The 21,918-nt window shown below is 37.2% G+C and overlaps 1 protein-coding gene and 1 long non-coding RNA gene across 2 annotated transcripts in view; one reads left to right on the plus strand and one right to left on the minus strand.

Annotated features, from left to right (window-relative positions):
- LOC121739822 (hemicentin-2) overlaps positions 1–21,918 on the minus strand; it is a 115,646-nt gene that overhangs the window by 69,674 nt on the left and 24,054 nt on the right. The window contains exon 2 of the mRNA XM_042132403.1: positions 2,689–2,872. Within this exon, the coding sequence (XP_041988337.1) occupies positions 2,689–2,872 (184 nt within the window). The remainder of the gene's footprint in view (positions 1–2,688; positions 2,873–21,918) is intronic.
- On the plus strand, positions 1,844–21,195 carry LOC121739826. Its single transcript, XR_006037496.1, has 3 exons — positions 1,844–1,853; positions 6,996–7,000; positions 21,110–21,195. It is a non-coding gene; the product is annotated as an uncharacterized LOC121739826 (long non-coding RNA).

Below are 21,918 nucleotides of genomic sequence, written 5' to 3' on the forward strand. Positions count from 1 at the left end.
TTATTTACACATTTTATTGTTAATTTATCTTATAAGAATGTTTGTTTACCATTGTATTAGCTTATAAGAATCCTATTTGATGTCATATTATGTGTAAAATTTTATATTTCAATAAACGGACTGCATTCGTTCGACAACAACCGATAGAACCCCACGGGCTCTAACGGTACAGATTACCTATATAAACACGCACTTTCTCGGTGCATAGACATTCACATCCGACAAGCCAAGCAGATGCATGCATAAGCCCTGCTCCACCAACACTCCGCTCCAAGCAGTACCAAGTTTCCGCCTGTGTTTCCTTCTCGTCTCCTCAACCTGCACCTCCTTCTCCAGGAATCTTCCATCCGGCATCCTTCACCCTCAAGATACAGTCCACAGCTCTGCCACCTGGCGACCACGGCCCGGCCGAGTTTGTCGTGTCGCCAACAATTATATTGTATTTAACCGAAATGTTTCAGTATTTTAACGTATCATTCTACTTCTTTACTTCTCGAAATTGGTCACCGAAGTCTTTAAGTTGTTTTTCCACGTGTCGTCCGCAACAATGTTATTGGAAGTTAATGATCGAGTTCCAATTGCGTCCCACGAACTCACATAATCGAGTCGAGGCAGACAGAATAATCAAACAAAAGAACACATAAACGAATTACCCGCTGTTTTTGTAAGTGAAATAACTCTCCCAAATAAAATGTCACGCCGAATTTTATTTTACACGAGTGTTGTGGTAATTACCAATTACGTTAAGACGGAGATCATAGAGGTACAGCTGTTATTATCAAAACATGTTAGGAGTTACAAATGAAATTAAGACCAAATCTTACTTAGAGCTGTGCTTAGAGTCATAATATACGTGCATATACTCTAGTACCTATTATGGCCGAATTACACTTTCCCGAATTACTTACGCAGCCAAGGGCGCTGTCTCGCCTCTACTCGATAGGTGTAATCAGACCCTTATTAACCAAATATGTATGTACACTGACGACAAACCCATGTAGTTAATTTTCTCTGATACGCTAGAGAAGTTTCTTCGCTAGAAAAAGTGTAGTAAATATTTATAAAAGGCTAGAGATTAGAGTCTGCAAGTAAAATTACAACAGTTACTAAAATGACGTAAAAAGTAAAACTGAAATGAACCAATTACTAAATGTTTCGAAATAACGTGCTAAAATCAAAAAGTAAAAACATTGTTTATTAACTCTAGGAATAGTTTAGAACACCGTTACAACTTCTACGTAATTAAACTTCTGAGCCATCAATGAGCGCCATCATTTCAAAGTAAAAGCACAGCATAACATCATACAGTAGACTAATGATTACTTTAATTCATTAAAATGAAGAGTTTGACAAAAAACCTATGGAGTTCATGCCAAAATCTTCATTAATACCTTGATCGTGGGGATCGCAGACACAATAGATTTTCAATTGTTATGCGACAGCCGGGTCTGAATGCGCTCGTGAGCACTCTACTTAAAATCGAACAAACTTAACACCAGAGACAAAAAAACGCGATGCATTATTTTGCTACTTCAAGTTATCCGAAATTACGCCAAAATGCGCGTATACCAAGATGGTCTACTGTATATATTTATATTGTGAAAGGATTAGATATTATACAGCTCGTATACAATACACCGCTGGGAACATGTGCGGCTACTAGACCGTTACCGCAAGGTTTAACGACTCCTTCATTACAATATTAATACGTTACAAATGGCGCGATATTTCTAATCACAATATTCTTAGAACTAACTTACTTTAAAGCTTTTGAATCGAGTGGTGAAACATGAATCATGATGCTATCCTTGTCTAAATTCTAAGCAAGGACAAAGACAGCGTCTAATTTAGTTGTCCTTGGGTAAAAATATATAACTTAACATAAATGTCAAGCGATTCGTAAAAACAGTAAATAACCTACCTAATGACATAATTTAACTCTACAAATTAAAACAGCAAAGAAGTCGCAACTCTTACTGAGATTGTTCGAATGTTTGTGTTGCTAACATTTTAGCATTTCAGGAGGAGTAATTGGCGAGACAGTATCAAGTATTTCTGGAACTTTCGCGAAGTTCGTGCGATATTGTTGGCGGAGTAAATTGCACTCGGCGCGCACAACACACCGTGCATCTTGCGGCCCCGAGACTCTTGAATCGATCTTCAATATTTGATCCCCTTAAGACGACGACCGACCTTATTAAATTGAAATTGTTTTTCAGGTGTTCCAATTCTCCGGGAAGCGATAACTTTCGAAGTCTGTGAAGTTTTAAGATGAATCTAATTGAGAAGTAATGACTATGTGCAGAAAAGGCGAAATATGTTGTTAATTGGTATGTACCATGTACATACTTTCTAGTTATGTAATTAGTACGGTATGTAATAACTAATTAGTTATGCTTTTCCAAAGTTGATCCAATTCAATTCTGATTACTCACTAGATGCTTAAAAGTCCGGCACATTTGAAATTAATGGACATTTTCTGGACATTGGCCATCAGGCCCCTTAGACAACTTATCTTTCGTTAAAAACGATGACGAAATTCGTTATCAAAATGTATGCGGTTTGACATAAGTCATCGCTAAATGACATTACGCTTGCGAAGACTAATGTCAAATCCCATACATTTTGATAACGAATTTCGTCATCGTTTTTAACAAAAGGGACTTTGGCTACGGCCTCAGTACTCACTGGTAGTTGTTCTCCAGCGGGATGTTCCCGATGGCGACGTTCTCGTGTCCGCTGGCGGTGACGCGCACCCAGTAGTAGGTGAGCGCCTCGCCCGCGCCCGCGTCCAGCGCGAACCGGCACTGCAGCGTCAGGTCGTCCCCCTCCCGCGCGTCGTGCTGCTCGTCGTCACATCGCGCGAAGAACACTGCAAAAAAAGTTGGCTGTCAATAATTAAGTCCAGTGACCAGATTATTGGCAGACTTTGGAGGAGAGTTTTTCCCAACATTGGGGCAGCATAGGGTAGTAAAAATGTTCATGGCAAAATTGGCCAAAGTCTGGGCGAAGCAGGATCAATTGACAGCTAAGTTAGGGAAAGGCCGTTTAGAAGGCTTCTATAAGAAATGAATACAAACGTAGCCTGCCGATGACTATGTGGACGGACCAAAGTCCGTCCACATAGTCATCGGCAGGCTACGTTTGTTACGTACGTACCGTAGGTTTTGGAGTGTTCACTGGCCTTTTTGTTGAACGAACGTACCGTCAAATCACCGTATTCCCATAGGCTGTCAATAACTCCTGCTTAGCCATCGCTAAGCGTTTTTACAAACCACGTAAGTCTCTTAATTTCAAGTTTAAGCAGAAACTACCCACAAACCTATTTAGAGAAGCTCGAATAGAAATGTTTGTCTACTGAACTTCCCAGAAGTTAGACAGGTCGACGATGTTTAATATCGGACTCCCGAATTTTGTTAAAAGTAATGTTTACGGTTTACCTTCAAATCCAATGTACATTGTATTCGTTTGTCTATTTATAGGGCAACCATGTTTGAACAACGTGTGTACATACAGAGGTGTCATACTGTTGAGATTCATGAACGAATTTCTCTGAACTTTTTAACATTGACCTTATCCAGTGCCCTTAAACAAGCCTAACTTCGTCTGACGGCCTAACCCAAGAGAAGATGATACAAAATATGATATTAAATGTTTTACTTTTAAGGTTTTTGTGTAAAAAATCTGCTGTAACAATCATAGTTTTTAGATCAACTTTTAACAATAATAACATGCGATAAGCGTACATGGCACATCTACGAATTCTTTAATGAAATAAAAAAACCGGCCAAGTGCGAGTCGGACTCGCGCACCGAGGGTTCCGACAGCTTAAAGGTATTATAGACCTGAGTATTTGGTATGAATTTCAATTTAATACCTCTACGCGTTTATGAGGAAATGGGTAGTAAGTTTAAAATTATTAAAAAAAATATATTATGTGATGTAACTAAAAATTTATGGTTTTCGTAATTTTTCCTTTATCTATGCTATAAGACGTTGCTTCGTACCAAATTTCAAGATTCTGAGTTCACGGGAAGCACCCTGTAGGTTTTGATTCCCTTGCAAATGTCGAAAATTTGCGGCATAAACGGCTGTATCTTTTGATTGCGTTGGCTTAGAAGTTTGATTTTTTCACAGCTTCAAGGGACAGTAGACCTGAGTAATTTTTAAATTCATACCTCCACGCGTTCCTGAGAAAAAGGGTCTTGACAGACGGACGGACGGACAGACGGACAACAAAGTGATCCTATAAGGGTTCCGTTTTTTCCTTTTGAGGTACGGAACCCTAAAAATAGCATATTTAATATTTAAATAGATAGAATATGTAATAACAAGCCAGAAAATAAATAAATGGGAAATCATAATGACTTATCAGGCAGGGGAGGTACCGTGTACTGGGAAGCTCAGGTAACGAAGTTCTATTTATTTAAAATAGCTTGTCCTTTGATAGCAACAGCTTCTTTACCTGTTAGCTTGAAAATTAGCAATACATACTTATGTCGTGTTTCCATATTGATATAAAAGAAAAAGTTTTATATAAATATATTGTAACAACTTACATTCTTTATCTAATATTAGTCTAGAAATTGCTTCATTTGTATAATATGAATAAAACATCACAATATGCTCTAGCTAGTAGCAAAATTAGATGTCAATAAAACCCATTAATTAATTCATTTAAATGTCCTCTCCGTTTTGTAGAGCACACAATAAATAATAATGAGCATGCATTTTACAGACAGTTTTAATAATATATTGTTTTTTTCATTTTTGCCGCCCGAGCGACCGTCGGCAGTCGGCTCAGCTAGTCGTAAATTTTGGCATTGGCCGAGTGCCCGTGAGCACGACTACTCCGTAGTCAAAAAAAGTGAGCTTTCCGTTCATAAAGTGCCTGATAGACGAACGAACTTAAAGTACGCGGGTTTTAAGTTCGCGAACTACGTCGGTCGGTGACACACGAAAATCGGTCACACTGGATTACCATGCCCCCAGGCTCGCGGCTCTTTGCTGACACACAGGCGATTAAGATCGTCGAGCCATAAGTCCGCGTACTTACTCGCACGTCTGTCACCCTCTTAATAAATATAAACGTAATGATAAAGTCGGTTTAATGCCTTCTAATATCAGGGCGGGGTCCCAAACTTATTTTGTCTACTGCCCACTTTGAGAAAAGAGCGCCCCCCTTGTTTCAATTTAAAATGCATTCAGATGAAATAAATCACCCCCCCCCCCAAGCCTCTACAAAACGCCCCCATTTTTTTCTGGGTCCCACACCGAATCCCTTTAGACCTTCAGACCCCCAAGGGGGCGTTATCGCCCACTTTGGGAAAGGCTGTTCTAATATGCCAAGACTGTAGCAAAATGCAAATACTCAAAGCGCAACCGCTTGCACGCTAAGCGAGTATGAAGTACAGAAAACTTCATATTGTAAAGTGTAAGTTACCAATGCGACTTCGTTGTGCCTTTTATTATACAGAATTGTAATAAACTAGAGAATAAAGTGTAACACCACTTTGGGTGACGTTGGTTGGTTTTCTTGAAAACAAAAGCAATTTTATAGTGCCCAAGTTCACAAGAACACTCTCTCTGTCATGGGAGACGTATGAGCTATAGGCGAAGATCAGGCAAGAAGTCGGTCCTGACTCCTGACTCCTCATAATATGCATTATGCATGTCCACCGCGTCTTCATATGGATCACTTTTAGCAGGAAATCAAATGATCAAAATTAATAATATAATCACTAATTGATGTGATTTAAATCATATAATAAAAACTCGTTATCATTTTGACATTATGAATTAATGAATACTAGGTACACGAATTCAAAATACGTACGTAGTTCTTTTCTGGTACAAATAACTGTGATAAAAATTTTAGGTCACATCAACAGGTCTAAGTGGCCTCGGTGGGATGCCCCAGCATGGAGAGCTCTGCTTATCCTTACTAAATGTTATTATACCAAACAAATTCTCCTACTTGAGTGCTGCTCACGGAAATAAGAGCGCTGTTTTACATATTTTTAATGACGATTCCTACAATAGTCATTCATCAGTACAATACCTATTGTAATTTATCGCGATCGTGATTAATTATTGAGCTCCCTGACAAAATAAAATTTTCATGACTGATATTTCAGTTTTAATTAAATTCTATACTATTATTAATTGTCTGTTAATGTTTAAAATTTAATATTAAATTGAATCTCACTCACTAGATATATTCGCCTAGTTATTATCTCAATATTTACAAGACGTTATAGACCTTTCACAATATTATTATCCTAAATATTATAATATTTTAAGTTTGTAAGATTTAAAATGATTTCGACAGAAATATATTCAAAGACAGGTGACGGACCAACGTTATTTGGTCGCGTTACCTCACGTCAATGTTAATCGTGATTCGTGATCTGACGACTGAGCTTTACGTAACCCGACCAAATAACGAAGGGCCATCTGCCTATGAATTAATTTCTAGATAGTACTATAGTTTACTTTATAAATATTATGCGTGATTTAATATAATCATCTTTAATACCGCGACATTTTGAAACAAAGCACAGCACAAAGGGTGAGTAAATGTCACATAAATATTTAATTCTGATTCCAGTAAGCTGTCACAACTCACAAGTTCCCAGTTTTAAAGGAACTCACCGTTACTAGAGTAAAAACTGCATCCGGCGTATCGGCTACGGCTATCGATGTCACATCATTGTACCACCCACAAATGAGCACTATTGAACCTTACTCTGATAGTAATAAGCGCGAAGTATGCTAAAATTATAGCTGTACAGGCTCTAGAAGTTCAAACAGAAGGCTCTGAATCCGCTATTTAAGTTCGCACATTCAAGCACACACGTGTCTTCCCTCTCCTTCATCATAGCTGTAAAGACAGAGAGGGAAGTGCAAATGTCCTCTTTGCAATTCCAGCTCGAAGTCTGCGTGGGTCTGCAGAGTTTTCAGAGGAGTGCACAAACATTGGAATATATTTGTAGAGCCCGTCATTTGATTTTCTTTGCCATAGATATTTTCTACGACTTTGTTGATAAAACAAAATATGTATAATATTGTTCTGGTTGGTTACTCATTTATAGTAGAGGTATAGAGAATGTAGAGTAAGGCTGTCTAATTTACATGGGACGAAGACTAATTAGTTTTTAGGCTTGTTCTTGTTACTTCAGCTAATATTTAGCGAAATATAAACATATATTTGACCCTTTCGCCTTCACATTCTATCTTCATTGTTACAAATAATAATATTATGACGGTGCAGTGGTCGTAAAATTACAGTTATTTTGAGGAACCTTAGTGCGTATGGTTGTCTAGGTAAATACAAAAGGGTAGGCATTTTTGGTAATGCCTTACTCCCTACGTTGTTTGAAAATAAAAAAGTAAAAGGAGTTCTGAGACGCGATTACGTTAGACCGAATTGAGTCCGCCGGATTGTACGAAAACATTGAGCTATTGTGGAAATCAAGAGCCGATCTAAGCGTGAAAGTAAATGGCTAATGTGTAACAATTGTTCAGCAGTTACGCTGCGACCTTCGACTGGCGGCGCGGCGGAGCTGGGGCAGTATCGTGACACGTCTCGAGCCTGGCCGAGATAAGCCGCGGGGCAGGGCGGGGGTGCGGCGGGGCGGGGGGGTGTTTACGGGCCCGGTCTAAAACCTATTTCGAAAACCCGTTCTGGTACCTCTACTCGCGGGCACGCGCGCGCGTGTCATTGACCGTAGCCTACGTGCGGCCAACGCGCTACCGCCACTTTTCGAACACAACCGTCGCAACATATTTCCTCGCTACGTCTCGATTATGTTCAAGATCTCGGGTAGTATTTTATCTGAAATGTATTTTGCTCCATTTTAATTGGGCTCCATTGTAGAAGGCGCCGTCAGACCGAGGAAACGGAGTAAGCTGCAGTCTGAGACGTAACACGATAACAAAAGCCACGTAGAATTCAACTTTTGTATTTGTTAACCGTAGACGTAGCTTCAAATGCAGCTTTTCCCTAATGACAGACGTTTCGGAAAGTTACTGGGATTACATAAACATTAACCAGGCATTGTGCTAGTGGACACTGGACGTAGCGCGCAGCCTGCGGTCGACTGCCGTCAATTTGGCTCAAATGTATCGAATGGTGAATTCGGTGCACCGCCAAATTAATGTAACCAAAATAACACTTAAAGTAAAAATGTTGTTTATTTGAAATCGCGGTTTGGGCAAGTCACCATTTCAAATTAGCTTTTAAAACCGCATGCCACAGACACCACCTACCACCTAATTAGTAGTAGGTATTTAACTAGTACTGCATAGTTACCAATTTGTTAATAAACATTGTAATATGTAATTGTATAGCATTAATCAAATCAATGAAATCAAAACGATCGATTTAAACAAAGAAAAAGAACCTGCATTAAATACCGCGGTATGAAAATCCGATAATAATAATAAGTAATTTCTTATTTTAAATTGGAATCCAGCTAGGCCGTCGTTGTTATTACATGAATACGTTATAGAGTCAATTAGAGTTAAGTAATTACTAATTACAATAATATGACATAGTACATATGTACATTGTACGATATTAAAACACATTAGTGTTTTCTTTCATCCGGTTTTATGTTTTTTTAACAAAAACTGACTCATTATCTCTTATTATTACAGGCTTCTATTTTCACATCATTATACTATCATAACTTCATAAGTATATTTTAATTTATAATTTCAAAGTAATTCACGCCCAGATTATTTTACATAAAAGTGACGTAAATAAATTCTCATCTATTTTGTACCAGCTTGCTATATTCCATCAATTTCCTGGTACAATCAGGGAAATTGACTCCTAGTTGGCGGACCTACGTAATTTGGTCGCATTGTCAAGCGGCAGAACACGACTAACGTTAAATTGACATAACTTTAACTCGACTCAATTTCGTGGGCCCGCCAACTGCCTATAAATCAATTTCTTTCTAGTACAATCGGTGAAGATCCATCGTTCAGGAGAAACGGATTGTTTACCGTTAACCCCCTTCTTATATATCGAGCCGATGGTGTTCAAACAGATCGATCCTATCCAGAATACATTACCCGCTGATTGATAACGTAAACGACAGACAAATCTAGATTCCAGATGTTTTCCTCCATAAACTGTGAAAATAAACTGTGCTGATTGTAAATGTTCCAGACTTAAACATTGCTGCTACTTCGAAAGTGGTTTCAATTCTTGGATTTTTCGGATAAGGAAGCTTTAAAATTACCACGGATTACCGATAATATTGCTCATGGCCGGTTTAATGAATTTCCAAATTAAGTACGGATACTGGATAGATATTTTTAAAAATCCTTTTAAATGGGCAAATTTTATTTAATACCTATTCTCTAGCTCTTTTCTTAAATATTTGATATTACTATTTGCCTATCTTATAGACTGCGCTGTTTTGATCACGCGCTGAAAAATTACTGCGACATTTTTTATAATGACGAACTGGTAGATACAATTAAGGATAATAAATTTGTCGAAATATCTAGAGCATGGACTACATTATATTTTCCCGTTAGTTAAATTTATAGGTGGTATTTAACAGCCTCAAATGCATATTATTTATTATCAATACTCGCCCCCGAAACCCCCTATATACTAAATTTCACGAAAATCGTTGGAGCCGATTCCGAGATTCCAATTATATATATATACAAGAATTGCTCGTTTAAAGATATAAGATATAGAAGCCGCGTTTCGCACGGCTCCAGCCAGGTAAATAAATAATTCCGTGGCGACCTACATGGTCCTGCAAAAAATAGCCCTAGATGTCCTTTCCTGTGGACTTCTTCATATTGTATATGTGTACCAAGTAGCATAAAAATCAGTCCAGTACGAGTAATTCGTAAGATTACCGCGTTAAAGAAAACTATCCAGCTTTAACGCATTACAATCATTAGTAGATTCCTTTGTCGTATTAGAGAATATGTATAAGTATACCAAGAAGCACTACTACCCGTGGATTATGTTCATTACCGTTCGTGAAGACAAGGTACCGTCGACGTTAATTTTGTTTTTATTACTCGGAAATGTGTTTACATTTTCAGTACCAGTTTTAGGGATAAACGGGCCATAAAATACGCCAATAATACTAATAAAACAAAAGATAATAACTGCGACATTTTTTAAGGCTGGTTTTATAGTTATGCGTTTCGCAGCGCCGTTGGAGCGCGCGCGTTCAAAGCTGTAACAAACGTATGGACGAACGGCGCTGCTCAAGCGCGCGACTTTAAAACGCTACTACTACCCCCATACATCTTCGAACGCGCGGCGCTCCGACGGCGCTGCCGAAACGCTTAACGATAAAACCAGCCTATAATGACGAACTGCTAGATACAATTGAGGATAATTTTGTCGAAATATCTAGTCCACGGACTATATATTTTCCCATTAGTTCAATTTATAGGTGGTATTACAGCCTCAAATTCATATTTATTATCAATAAGCAATCAGAAATATTTGTTAGAGTAAACAATGTTCTGGATTTTTTTTCTCTAATTATTTATAGGGAAAACAGAATAAATCACTTTTGAGATTAGTACTAAGTCCACGTGTAAATGGAAAACGACGATTCCCAACAAACAAAGACGTAGTCAGTAAGGAAAATATTCTATAGTAGCCTGAATTTTTAAGTAGGTATCATAAAGGCCCAAGCCCAGTTAAGAGTTTGTCCAATATGCGAACATACTGTTTTAGATTCCAAGCAGGCTCCTCGCTTCTAGGTAAACTTAACAGCACAAAACACTAAGTGGCGCAGGCAGTGTCCGCGTCACAGCCTAGTATTTCTTTGCGCGTTTGAGTATCTAGATTTCTAGACTGGGCGCCACATTTTTTAGGGTTCCGTACCCAAAGGGTAAAAACGGGACCCTATTACTAAGACTTCGTTGTCTGTCTGTCTCCAGGCTGTATCTCAAGAACCGCTATAGCTAGACTTCTGAAAATTTCACGGATTGTGTATATCTGTTGCCGTTATAACAACAAATACTGAAAACAAAATAAAATTCATATTTAAGGGGGGCTCCCATACAACAAATGTGATTTTTTCGGCCTTTTTCGATCTATATCAATAATGGCAAAAGGTAGGCACTTGAATTTTTCACACATTCTTTAGTTATATATGTACTTTAATATTTAATAATAATATTAAAATGAAATAAAAATTCAAGAGCCCAGACATAAAAATTTAAAATTTTTAATCCCATACAAAAAACACAATTTTTAGCCAATTTTTGCTCTGTATCGGTAATTCGGTACGGAACCCTTCGTGCGAGAGTCCGACTCGCACTTGGCTGATTTTTATTTGTATACAGGTTCAATAGGTATCAACGATCAAGAATATAATAAATAGTCGTTTGTTCCAACTTCCAACACCCATTCGATGATAGAGTATTAGCAATTACAGTTTCTTTTGAATTTCACCTCCAAGGCCTGAATACTAAGGGATTACTTAAACAAAAAATAATTAGGGTATAAACGGCTATAATTTTGAACATAAATAATAAATGTAGGTAACACATATTAACACATATTATAAACTAGAAAAATGTGTCGTCGAAATAGGAGTGGACTGTGTACTACAAAACATAATAACACTTCTACAACATGCTATTGCCGTTGAAAGACATTAAAAAATAATTTATTGATAGCTTTTAAGCCAAGTACTGACTGCCATTAAAATTCCGGTGCGGACACATCAGAAAGTAGAGTAATAATTATAGTAAGTATCTAATTATTGATACAATATATTTAGTTACTAAATGTAGTTCAAATATTATTTTTAAAGAGGTTTGAATTCTATGTTTGTGGTATAGTACTTTTGGCACATTATTTGAGTAACAACTTTGAGTACAACTTAAAGTAGAGTTAGTAAACCACGAAAAAGGAAATATTGCTACTTCACGGAAAATGTAGCAAGCGCTATGTTTGTTAAGCTTTAAACACCGTAGTTTATATAATACATAAATAATATTACATAATGTGTCGAATTAAAAATTTCGTTTTTTGAAGTCAGTTAAAAATAAAATGAAGAAAGATTTTATAAGTGAAAAGTACGTGGTTGTTTGACACGAGAGCAGGTGCAGGTTATTCAACATTTTCCCCGAGTTAAAAGTTAACACGAGAAGTGAAAGCTTTGTCATTACCGAATACCGGCGCGGGCCGGGGCGGCGGGCGGCGGGCGGCGGGGTTTGCGCAAACTAAACATTATGTTGCGTTAAACATTTTAGACATTGCGTTACTGGAATTCCGAATTAATCACAGTTTAACATTCGTCATGGGAATTTAATTTAATTTTTTCTTATGGTATGACGCCTGTATGCTGTGTCTTAAGATGGTCTCTAGTCTCTACACTCTAAAAACTTGGCGTTACTCCTCCACAACCACCATTGACGGGAGCCATTACATTACAATCGCGACTCCGTTGCAATCTAATAAAAGTATTTAAATTAATATAGGCTTTCATTTATTGCGTCCAGAATGTATTTTTTTTTTTGTGTTATATTCACTTATATACATATATAGATAATTTTACCGTGTGAACAATCTTTAAAAAATATAATTAATACTTAAATACGCTGTCCTTTGAGTCCAGAATCAATTTTTAACGGATTGAAAAAAGTTTCATATTTTCAAACAATAATAATTCTGATATAGAACAAAGAATTTCGTGTTTTAACACAAAAAAATAAAATTCGTAAACAAAGGCACCGTGTTATGTCCGGTTTCTGAGGATTTTTGACAGGAGTTATTAATATTTATTCAATTTCAACAATGTTGCTGATTGGTTTAAATATTTTGTCGCTAGCCAAAAGCGCTAGCACTATCAGAGCAGTTGATTCCTAGGCAGATGGCGGATCTAAGTAATTTGGTCATGTTAAGGTGACGCCGCGTTAAAGTAAAAAATCTTTTGGTTTTGGATATGTTTTAGATCGCTCGTTTTCTATGAGAGGCCGGGCCGGCCTCTCATAAAAACAAAAAATGGAAAGGGCGTAAGTGACAAAATGGCTTTTGTCGCGTAATTTAAAAACCATAAATATATTTCATATAAGCTATGGGCAAATTATAGTGTATGCTTGAACTAATCTATGTACAAATTTTCGAAGCTTAAATCACTCTCCTCTGTCGGCCAAATTAGAATCCCTGTTTTTATAGAGGTCTTTTCGATTTATTATTCTGTGTTATAAATGTTGAAAAATCGTGTTATGCTATGGGTAATTCAAAGATAAAGACATGATGAATACTGACAATGAACTTTAATTTCTTAGCTTTAGTCATTGTTGAGAAAAATGAATATCGCTGCAGTCAAATTATCAAGGCGTCGCCTTAAGTCAAACCCATTTGACCGATAACAATAATTATAGTTTTTACGTTTTATGATGATATGCGTAACACATAATAATTGACAATAGTTGGGAAGTTACCTAACAAAAATTAATCGATAGTTTAAAAATATCGAATCACTTCGTAAAGGAATTGCAATACTCCTATTTCACAGTTAATATTTATAATTTTTATTAATAAGTTAGCATTTAGCATCTTTTCATTTTTATTCATTTAAAATTATAGGAAACATTTGTTTTTGTAGATGGAATATAATTTATTAAATTTTGTTTTTTTTTTTGTTTTCTTGTAAAAAAAACCCGTAGCAAGGAACATGAAAACTGTCACCCATATCATCTTAGAACGCACAAACTATAACATTGAATTGACATAAGCCCACATGACGTAGATCTGTCAACTGCATAGGAATCAATTTCCTCGATGGTACATCTTCATTCTTCAGTTGAAACTGGGCACTAAGCAGTTAGCAGACGTATGATGAAACTAGATAAAATTAATAAACAGCCGCGAAATTCGTTCAACGTGATTCGCGCGGGAACCGTACATTTGCAACAAAAACTATTCTTTGTCCTTTTTTGTCTTTCACAGTATCTAACTATCTACATACCGCATCTACATCTTTTCAGCCATACAAGCGTCAAGAGGTAACGTACAAACACATTAATATTAGTAAGGTTTGAAATTACTCCAACCCCAACGTTAATCCAGTACATAATCTGTATAACGGTGTAATTAGTAACAAATTGTTTTGTTGGATGTGGCGTGGACACATGTTATGAATTGGTAATGCCACAAGTGCCACAAGTGGCCACGTACACCGTGGGAGCATGCGGGCGGACACTCGAGCCACGACTCCACCGTATTGATACTTCGTGAAATATAACACCGTCTATTATGGAGTTTTTTTTTTTTTTGTGCATGTGTAAATTGGAGGACTTGTTTATTTCGTAGCTCATAAAAATGAACAAACTGAGGGGCACATAAGCTTTTAAAGGGCGCGTTCAGTCATGTGCGTTTTTTGCTGCAGCGTTTCTGTAAACCTGCGACGATGAATCCGCGCGCGCAGAAAAACGCGCACGTCTGAAGTCTGTACGCGCCCTTAAGGATTTTAAGGTTGTTTGATGATGAATTGATGACATTAAAATAAAAAAAACCGGCCAAGTGCGAGTCGGACTCGCGCACCGAGGGTTCCGACAGCTTAAAGGTATTATTTTATTTTTATTTTATTTTATTTTATTTGGAAAACAAACAGTTACATAACAAAGGTAGTGTAAGTATCTAAAAATTTTACAAGGAAACCATTAACATGTTTTCACATATAAGATTCTAGTTAATATTTAAAGAAAGCTTGTTAAACAAAAGAAAAATAATAGAATATAATCATAAAGAGACAATTAGTGAAATATAGAAAAATAAAAGACAAAAGATACATCAATGAATAATTAAAAATATAAAATATAATAAATTATATAAATACAGTACTGGAAAATTTTATCTGTTTTATTTCCTATAAGTACTAGACGTCTAGATGAGAATCGCTTGCGAACCAGTAATCTGTAATTTTCTTTTTAATTTTATCAGGTTTGTCGTTGAATAGGTCTAAGTCAAGTTTATCACACAATTTATTTAGATTATTTGCGGATCTAATGAAGAAAGAGTTGGACTTATAATTAGTGGTAGTAACCGGTACATAAAGAAGTTTGGGTTTTCTAAAAGTTCTACTAGGTATATTTATGAGGATTTTGGATAGTAGTGTAGGGGAATCAATGTGGCCTTGGGCAATTTGATTATAGACCTGAGTATTTGGTATGAATTTCAATTTAATACCTCTACGAGTTTATGAGGAAATGGGTAGTAAGTTTAAAATTATTAAAAAAAAATATATTATGTGATGTAACTAAAAATTTATGGTTTTCGTAATTTTTCCTTTATCTATGCTATAAGACGTTGCTTCGTACCAAATTTCAAGATTCTGAGTTCACGGGAAGCACCCTGTAGGTTTTGATTCCCTTGCAAGTGTCGAAAATTTGCGGCATAAACGGCTGTATCTTTTGATTGCGTTGGCTTAGAAGTTTGATTTTTTCACAGCTTCAAGGGACAGTAGACCTGAGTAATTGATATAAATTTCAGCTTCATACCTCCACGCGTTCCTGAGAAAAAGGGTCTTGACAGACGGACGGACGGACAGACGGACAACAAAGTGATCCTATAAGGGTTCCGTTTTTTCCTTTTGAGGTACGGAACCCTAAAAATTAAAACAGTATAGTACATAATATTATGTATATTGTAGTCCAGTTAAAAAATTTAACAAAAACTATCCGTTGATGAAGTAAGGACAAAAGACTACATAATATCTACTTTTTACATCTAGCTTTTATTTTATCCAACGCATTAACCATTTTAATGCAAAATTAACGAAATTGATAACTAAAAGATAAAAAAAACTCCATTAGTCTGATGTGTATCTTCATTTAAGTCTTTTAATTAGCGACTTTCGTTTTTAATTATTGTTTCTGAAATTGTTAGGTAATTATTTTTTATCAGTTCCTAGTTGGTACTTGTTCTGAGAATTCTTAATATTCTGCCGAATATTTGATATAAGGTTTTAAGTGAACCCCTAGTACGTAACCCTTTAATTAATTTGCTAATTAAATATAATCACATTTAAAGCTTCTCGCTCCCGGCATATAATAAAATTAATAACATCAATTAGGCCTTTATATCGTTTTCGACACTCGTACAAAGATCAAAGGCTTCCATGACGCTACGTTATGGCTTAAGAGCCAGCGACAGCCCGATTGTCTGGCAAAAAAGCGACAGTTAAAAATGACCAGCAGTGGAAGACGAGATTCCTACAGTTATCCCGAAAAATAAGATAAAAATTAAGCTTTATACTTTATCGATGGGGTAGACCCTTAGAGCTGAAAACTCCCGAAGTAAACCGAAACTCCATAGTTTCAGGTCTTTTTTACGTCTAGAGGGGACACAGGAAAACTTTCAGCTTTTATAAAATGTTGAAAGACTGGCTGTCGCTGGCTCTTACTCTATTACATATTCCCGTAATTGTATGTCTTGAACACTCACATGACATTAAAGGTAGGTACATGTAAAGGGGATGTTTTGTGAAAATGCCACTTCCATTTTAAAGACAAACATTATGCCGCGCCTTTAAAGTTGCGATAAACCGCGTTGTAAACCGAGAATTGGGAAAGCACCAAGCACCCGATTTTCAAGCCTCGAACGTCGCTTCGAACGCATGCCGTCTCATTCTTCTTCGAGTGAGACAATATGTTGCGCACATGCTTTCTCACACGCAGGAGTGTGAGCTTTCTACACTTGAGAATCGGGCTCCTGGATCACACTCGAAATACACCGAATAAGTGTTAAAAACGGCGCCTGCCCGTGTTTCGTCTTTATACGCCATAAAATGTCACAAGCGCAGAAACACATTCATATCTGTATGAAAGTATTTACTGTGTCCATTTTACAGGAAGCGCCATCGAATAGTCAGAAATTCTGTTGTAATTTTTCGGCTATGAGACTTTTAAATTATTATTTTGTTCAATAAAATTTTCAACGTTATTTTTACCGTATAAACTTCTATGTAGGAAATAAAATTCGAGAACGACTAAACCGATTTGGTTAATTTAAATCTTGAAATATTCTTGGAAATCCAGGAAAGATTTATATTAGGATGGGAGTAATACGAAGTTCACCGAGTCATCTAGTAAATATTATAACACAAAATTTTACACGAGCTTGCACAACACAACACAAGGACAATTTCAGGACGAATTGCTTTGTTCAATACGAGTTAAGCCAGACAAAGAAAAGTTCTTTGTCCAGACACACTTAGATAGTTTCCTAGATTTTAAGTCCCTCTGGTATTAACAATTTATAGTTACTGAGCGCTTAAACAATACAGTTATTTTAATGGTAACTTTTGTTATTCTAAATTTGTTTCCGTGGAAATCACACTAAAGGTATTCGCACATTGTACATCGCAGCGGGGCGAGCCAAGTTTTCCATATATTTTTATGACCAAATACTTGATAGGACATATTGTATGGGTCATAAAAATGCGACCCTTCCCGCTGCACTGTCCATGTCACAACGTGTGCGTACTTCGGTGGCAGGTAGCCGTTAAATGGCCGGCAATTATTCGTCAAATGTCAACAATTACTCAAACAAATTACCATTTAGGAAAAAACAAAAGCGAGACATTGATTCATTGAAAATTACAACAAATTCGTGTGAAAAATATGAAGCGAATTAATTAGGAGCCGAGAGAGAAGGAAAGAGAGGGGAGAGCGGTAATGGTTGGCCCAGATCCGAATTACTTTCTCCGAGTTGTGTTATGACTTATGACAGATGATGACGTCATCACATTTCACGATAACACATCAAGATAATTTACTGTCAAACAATCAACGCGTATCTTTAGACAGACAACAGGGTCTTTACTAGAGAATAGAGATATATATAATAAGTATATATAATATATTATATAATTGAAATCTCGGAATTGGCTCCAACGATTTTCATGAAATTTAGTATATATGGGATTAGGGGGTTTCGGGGGCGATAAATCGATCTAGCAAGAAATCATTTTTAGGAAATGTCATTTTATTCGTGTTTTATCGAATACCGAGCAAAGCTCGGTCAAATAGCTTGTAATTAAAATACTTTGAAGCTAGGTACCTGAAGATTAATTCGCATTGAAACAGAAGTACCTAAGAGCTCTCTCTTACTTCTGTTTCGATACGATGCGATTCATAAAATCAATACAAAATTGAAATGTCAAATAGCGTGACGCCATTTGACATTTTAAATTCTATCATACCATCTCGTTTCGGTGCGATTGAGCCATATTATATTTACAGAAAGGCTTATTTTCATTTGACGAAGAGAGAAATCTCGTAAACAGCGTCAACTATCTCTATTCTCCACACTGAAATACAGGCGATGTAAGGGACAGCTTTTTAGTTTTTACATTTCCACAAGTGTAGTGTTTGTGCAGGCTTTGTGCAGCAAATGAGCGCAGAACATGGACCTTGGCATTAGCGAACGGCATAAAAAAACGTTTCTGAGCCACAATCAAACTGGTTTAAAAGTGCATCCTATTTTAGAAACTCATATATTCAGACAATGGACAAAATGTTTGGTCCTTGTCTATCGGTCGAAAGAGAACAAGACTACATTGCTTATTCACCGTGTAAGTTTCAATATTCAAAAATATATAAGAAATAAAACGAATTCCTAGTTACACGAAACGAAAATTGCCAATTAAACTTTATACTTAGCATGGAGATTATAATAATCCCTAAATTAGAAGCTTCATAATTTTTGTCGGGAGGAACGAAATTAATATTTTCATCAAAATGAGAACCGTTTTTGGCTTTCGTTTATTATCTGGGAAGAGATTTTACGATGTTTGTGAAAGTCTTCCAATCATCAAGAGCATAGTACCTAATAAAAGTATTGTGTGCCAGTAAAACCGGATAAGTTGAAGTAACAAGAACAAGTTACGTCGTAACTAATAACTGTACTGATGATGTAAAGGAGCATCTTGGAAGTTTTCCATTTTACGACTGGTAACCAGAGACTAGACATTGGTAACTAATAAGCAGACTTAAGTAGTAAAAGAGCTCTAATTTTGGGCGGGTTGTAGGCAATAAATGTTATGTAATATTGACAATTCAATATTATTATTGAATTGGATTGAAATTGTGCATAATAATGCCTATTGTAAATGTGCTAGTCTTCATTGTACATTTATACGTCGTTCTTTTGCCGCTCTTTGTTTGATCGAAACGACGACCTCTGAGGCTAAGTTGGTAGGCTGTTGGTAGATTTTATACGTGGGAGAGCCATGCTTCGGCACGAATGGGCCGGCTCGACTCGAAAAGTATTAAATAATAAATATATTTCCGTTGTCTGGTCCACACAAGTCCTTCAGGTACTTAGCACGGGGCCAGACTGACGTGGTGTGAAGCGTCCGTAGAAAAAAAATTTGGACATGAAGATACTTTGAGTCCTCTAAAAGCATTTGGCATAGTTTTTGTGCCAGAAAAATGTACGGTTCCTGTATGCATAGGAATTTTAGTACAACGCGCATATTTCTCAAGGCACATCTTACATAGGCGGATACATGTTTATGGGGTCACATGTGGTCGTTCCGAGTTCTGACTAGCGCGAGGGTCAGGCGATGGCTTCCAGCGAGTAACGGTCGACACAGTTACGACGATGGCCAATCGAGTATTGTATTACGAGTTTCATACGATAAAACCAATCGAGATTCGAGAATCAAGGCCCTTCGTCATTAGAAATTAGTTTTAATGGTGCTTTAAATTTTTAATCATTCATCAACTATACGCTAAAGTATTTATTATATCGTCAACTTGTGAAGGCTTTATATTATGTGCATCCATTATAATTATTGCAATCAACACGAGTGGCCTGAGTCACTCAAATATTCGTAATGACTTTTAATTACATGTAATGATTAATTTAATAGGTCTACATATTCATGTTAAAATAACTTTATGACCACAACCTTTAATATTTGTACTGTATGTCACCCATGAACAAGGGCGTCGCCAGCCGATGGCGCAGGGGGGGGCAAGTTGACTTTACCTACTACAATTCATACTTTTCTCATTCTCTATGAATGAGAAAAGAATGTATGAATTGTTGGTAAATTCGACAGCAAATAAAGCTTTTCACTTCTACTACGAGCCTTACATCTATTACCAGATTTTAATATTATAGTGGTCGTTGTTTGCATTATATTTGGCAACTTTTTAGAATCTCTAGGGGGGGGGGCAGCTGCCCCTCCCTGCCCCCCCTTGGCGACGCCCTTGCCCATGAACCAAGTTCCAATTTCATAGCTAAAACAATAATTATAAGCTTGCTAGTTCAATTAAATTCCATACTCAAAGTATGGAATATTTGGCAGAAATAATGTAGGACTTTTATCGGACTTTTATCTATCAGGATATGTAGGTTACAAAGTAAAGTTAAATTTGATCTACCCTTTCCCCCTCCCTCCAGGGTGTGCGTTATAATATTAGTATACGACGGTCGTAATATAGGTAGTTCCGGTCTCGCCGAGCAAAAGGCGTGTCCATCAATCTTCAACACTGGAAAAAGTCTGAAACGACCGATATTATAGGTAATGATTTCCACCCGTGCTAACCCCCCAGGTGAACTATGATTACGAGGATTTTCCAACTTATCTCCCAACTATAAACCGCGGAAAATATGAAGTTTTATGCACCGCCATTAGTGGTCGATAGCGAACCTAATTGGATCGCTAGTTAGCTGAATTTTCCGCGTCGACTTTCGGATAATTCCGTTTTGATTGCGGCCGTACTTTAATGGTGCTTTGTTTGGGAGGGAACTAAACAATGAAATTAATTTGAAACTAGTCCTAGATAGTATTAAAATCGGGTACATAGTTTCCGAGGGCACTCGGTCGGAGCTCACGGATTGCGTTCTTTGTTCCCGTAATTTCGTTTACTTCCTCGTTTCAGCGGGGAATGGAGAATTGCATGGGTCTGATTATGTACTTACCGACTATAGTGGCAGGACACTGGACAGTGTCCTCGGCCGAGCACATCCATATAAAACATACCGAGTGCTCGGCCAAGGGCACTGTATCGCCTCTCTACTCGGTAGGTGTGATGAAGGCATATAATATAATAATTATTGTGTGTTTAGCGACACGGCGAGTCGGCAACAATAAGGGTGCGTTTTCACCGGAGATGAGCTAAGCTTCGTTGCGAGGAATGTGTTTTACAAGAACCAATAGAATCGTTGCGCTGAAACAAGGCCAGGCAAATTAAGCGTTTTTATTGGTTCTTAAAAACACATTCCTCGCAAGTCGCAACGCAGCTTAGCTCAGCTCCAGCTCCGATGGAAACGCAGCCTAACTCGGCCGGGCTACTGAATACTGATTACTGAAACCGAGGCACGGCGTGTGACGTGACGTCACCTCACCCAGCTCACAGCTGGCTCAGTCCTCACAATCCCGCGATTGTGACTACAATAATTTACATGATACTGTGTACTGACATCGCACCTGGCCCCTACTTTGTGTGTTCAATCAAATCACAAAGCTACACCATATCATAGATGCGAAAGTGTGTCTATCTGTCCGTCTGTTACCTCTTCACGCTTAAACGACTGAACTGATTCAATTGAAGTTTGGTACGAAGATACTTTGAGAGACGGGAAAGGACATAGGATTTTTTTTTGTTAATTTCGGCGCTACGGGGCTGTGGACGTCATCTTGTACATATAACATAATATAGATAGAAAAGAGCTGAGCATTTAAAGATGTTAAAAATCTCCAAGTAGCAGGAAAACTGTGTAAATGAACCTTTGAAGTGTTTTTAATGAAACGCCTTTGTGCTAAATATGCGTCGCTCCAGTTTAAGTAAGTACATAATATAATTCAGTTTATTACTGAAATAAAACCGCGACCCGCGCCATTACCCGGTATGTTCGACTTCACAAAATAGTGACCGCAGCCGAACGAA

The sequence above is a fragment of the Aricia agestis genome, chromosome 2, assembly GCF_905147365.1.
Source record: "Aricia agestis chromosome 2, ilAriAges1.1, whole genome shotgun sequence".
In the NCBI taxonomy this organism is placed as follows: Eukaryota; Metazoa; Arthropoda; class Insecta; order Lepidoptera; family Lycaenidae; genus Aricia; species Aricia agestis.